General features: G+C 47.6%; 1 protein-coding gene across 1 annotated transcript; it reads left to right on the top strand.

The window, feature by feature from the left end:
• Window positions 1-2,109: 2,109 nt before the first annotated feature.
• Window positions 2,110-2,958, top strand: LOC123184848 (antifungal protein ginkbilobin-like protein). The gene has a single exon (XM_044596893.1). The coding sequence runs from the start codon at window positions 2,285-2,287 to the stop codon at window positions 2,705-2,707; it is 423 nt and encodes a 140-aa protein (XP_044452828.1). The 5' UTR covers window positions 2,110-2,284; the 3' UTR covers window positions 2,708-2,958.
• Window positions 2,959-3,278: the final 320 nt, after the last annotated feature.

The following is a 3,278-nucleotide window of genomic DNA, read 5'->3' on the forward strand; positions in this document are numbered from 1 at the left end:
CCTAAGAATCCGACCCGTCCATTGAGATAGCCAAGAGGTGGAGGGAGACCTCGGGCATGGAGTCCGATGGCTTGGCGACCCATGTTATCTAGAGAGTTTTTATGGACCCCAAGGGCTCGGGGGTCCTAGCAATAGACCGTTTTGGCTAGGGTTTTAACCAGTATTTGAAGTAAACATGGCGATGGTTGAGTATGAGTTTTGCATGATCCCCAAGCTTACACAATCACATCAACCCCACTTAAGAGTGTGGTTTTCCTATGACTAAAAAAACATTTGACTCTTCAGATAACCGACACCTTTTCGGGGGGTTTTAGGGGGGTGTCCATGAACTCCATAATTTATCATCGAGAGACCAATGTCCTGAGTGTGGCACCCAGCACAACGAATCGGTCGCCCCATGTCGAGCCCAGGGATCAATGTCTTCTGGAACACGATACAACTTGATACAGAATGAAACCATGATTTATTGAAATACTCGGGGGACAAGGTCTTATCTTATAATACTCTTGCGAGTAAAGGGGGCACTTCTCATGCGGTAATATTATATATGCACATTATTCCTCGAACCACTCGTCCTCGATCTACTCGTAGCGGAAGGGGTATTACACAACAAAATAGCGTGACGATGGCAGGACTCCAATCCAAAGGGATACTGCTGAGACACATCCTAGTTCGCGTACTTGGGATTCTCGAGGTATCCAGCTACGACATCTCCTACATCTGGCATGATAAGCCAGTTTAGTACTTTGAATGTACTCGTAAACTCACAAATAGTCCAGAAGCAAGAAAGCAAGCAAGAACATGACAGTTCAACATGAAACAGGTTAAAGGTATAGATAGTAAGTAAAACAAATGAACTATGATAATGAAGTAAACATGGATTTCCCGTTTAAGGTCCCATGGACCATCTCCCGGCATGACCCCCGATCGTCTGGTTTACTTCTCATGACCACCTCGTGATCAACTCGACTCTTTCTAGCATTAACCTTTCCAACTCTTCCCTCTTAGTTTATTTTATTCATGGATTTGATCAAATAGTGTGACTTAATACGAACGGTGCCCACTATCGAGGACTCGGCTATTCGAATAGATTTTTACACTCTACGGAGGTTGTACACTTTACCGGCACCATGGACAATGATGAGTGTTATTTTTACACTCCTCTCTTAGTTTAAACTGATATATTTCATTAAAACTGAGATATTCACTCCGATATTACCACTAATGACTAATGAATGCATAAGGTTCCAAAAATCCTTTCTTTATTTTGTTTCCACAAGAAATGAGCTATTTATGGACAAAATCAAGGACATGAGAGTAAAGGAGGAGATAGAAAAAAATCAAGTGGAGGCGCAACCAGAAGAAATAGAGTAAAAGACGGTGTATCATGCGACTGCGACCACTAGCGTGAGCCGTATGGCGTGGAAACCGATGCCTCTCGTCCACCCAAACAATTTTTATAAAGTGGTCGAGGCCGAAATGTTAACAGAACAACCATGAGAGGAGCCACATAACCGAGTCATCTTCATCCCATCTTCATCAACCCTAACCGCCGCCATTTTCTATCTCCATAGCCCCCATCTCCATCTTCACCATAGTTCACCCTCCTCCAGTCATACTTGTAATCGTGTATAACACACGGCATCCATTGTAAGGCATATTATCAATCAATATACCTTCATGATATCCATGTGTGAGTAGTTTGATAAGGTATGGGTTGTGGCAAGAGCCTTGCAACCAATAGATGTATTGCTTTTTTTTCTTTGAATTTATTGGTGAAAGTTTAAATTTTATTTGGTTTGAAAGCTATGAGATTTTTATTCGATTGTAAACTATTTATTATTGCGATGTAAAATTTATGTGATTTAAACTTGTGGCAATGTTTAGATTTGTATGCAAAGATAATTTTCAAATATGGCATACCGGTCGCGGACAAAATGCGTCGGCCAGTTGAGCGAACTGGTTAGCAAAACACGGATGAAGCGAGACTCCGCCTTACAGCCCGATACAAAAAACAGATTAAATCCGGGTCCATTTGAGCGTTGGAGTTGCCCTAATATGTAGGCACATGGCACATCGCATGCATCGATCACATCGTCATGCAAGCAGACAAGCATACAAACAAGCGGACGAGCAGTCTCGGTGAAAACGACCATCGGCCGGCCGGCCTGAGCCTGTCCGTCCTATCTTCCCACTCATAGATGCCGTTGCTCCCAAAGCTCACAACGCCACCAACAACCACACACCACCCCTACTACACCCGTTGCCCAAGATCGGAGGCGCCATGGCGTCCTCACGCAGAGCCCACCGGCTCCTCTTCCTCCCCCTCGCGCTGCTGCACCTCCTCTCCTCCTGCCCGCACACCGCCAGCGGCGCGCCCAACACGGCACCGCTCTCCGTGCTCTGCAACGGCGCGGTGTACGGCGCCGGCGACCCCTTCGCCGAGAGCCTCGCCTACGTGCTGGCCGACCTGCTGGCCGCCACGCCGCAGTCCCGCGCCCGCGACGCCTACAGCATATCCCCGTACCCGAACGCGTTCGCCTACGGCCACGCCGCGTGCCGCGCCGGCCTGTCGGGCGCGGACTGCGCGAGCTGCCTCGGCTCCGCCGTCAGCCAGATGAACGCCACCTGCGGCCACGCCGTCGGCGCGAGGGCCGTGCTCGTGGATTGCAGCGTGCGGTACGAGCAGTACGCCTTCGTGGATTAGCTACCGCCGGGACGGCCGGCGTCCTCTCCCTGTGTTGGCACGTCCGCGTAGGTGTGTGTGGTTTGGCTGGTTTGGGCTGCCGATTCGGTTTAAGATTCTACGGTGAAACATGTGGTGTTCCGTTTGGTTCTGCCCACATGTGTTCTAGTGCTTGTGTCCCAATCTGTATTGTGTTTTTTTCTTGTCAAAAAAATATTATCTCCTCCCAGCCTCTAAATATGTAAGGCAAGGCCCAAACAATTTTATGAGCCGGCTACACTAAAGGACCAACAAAGATGGGATGCAAAACAGTACGACTAAGTCACCATCCTCCCCTAACAAATGTTTGTTTTCAGAAAGAACTTAAGATCTATTCATCAAACAACATGGTAGTACAAGAACACTAAAAGCAACATAAATTACATTTAGGTTCATAGACCACCTAGTGACGAGCCGAAGGCATGCCGTCATCATTGCCCCTCCCTCACCAAAGCCAGACAAACCTTACTGTAGTAGATAGTCAGGAATTTGTCATGCTAAGACCCCAAAGGACCAATGAAGCAGAATAGCAACCATCGCTGATAAAGAGAAG

This window comes from Triticum aestivum, chromosome 2A, assembly GCF_018294505.1.
Source record: "Triticum aestivum cultivar Chinese Spring chromosome 2A, IWGSC CS RefSeq v2.1, whole genome shotgun sequence".
In the NCBI taxonomy this organism is placed as follows: Eukaryota; Viridiplantae; Streptophyta; class Magnoliopsida; order Poales; family Poaceae; genus Triticum; species Triticum aestivum.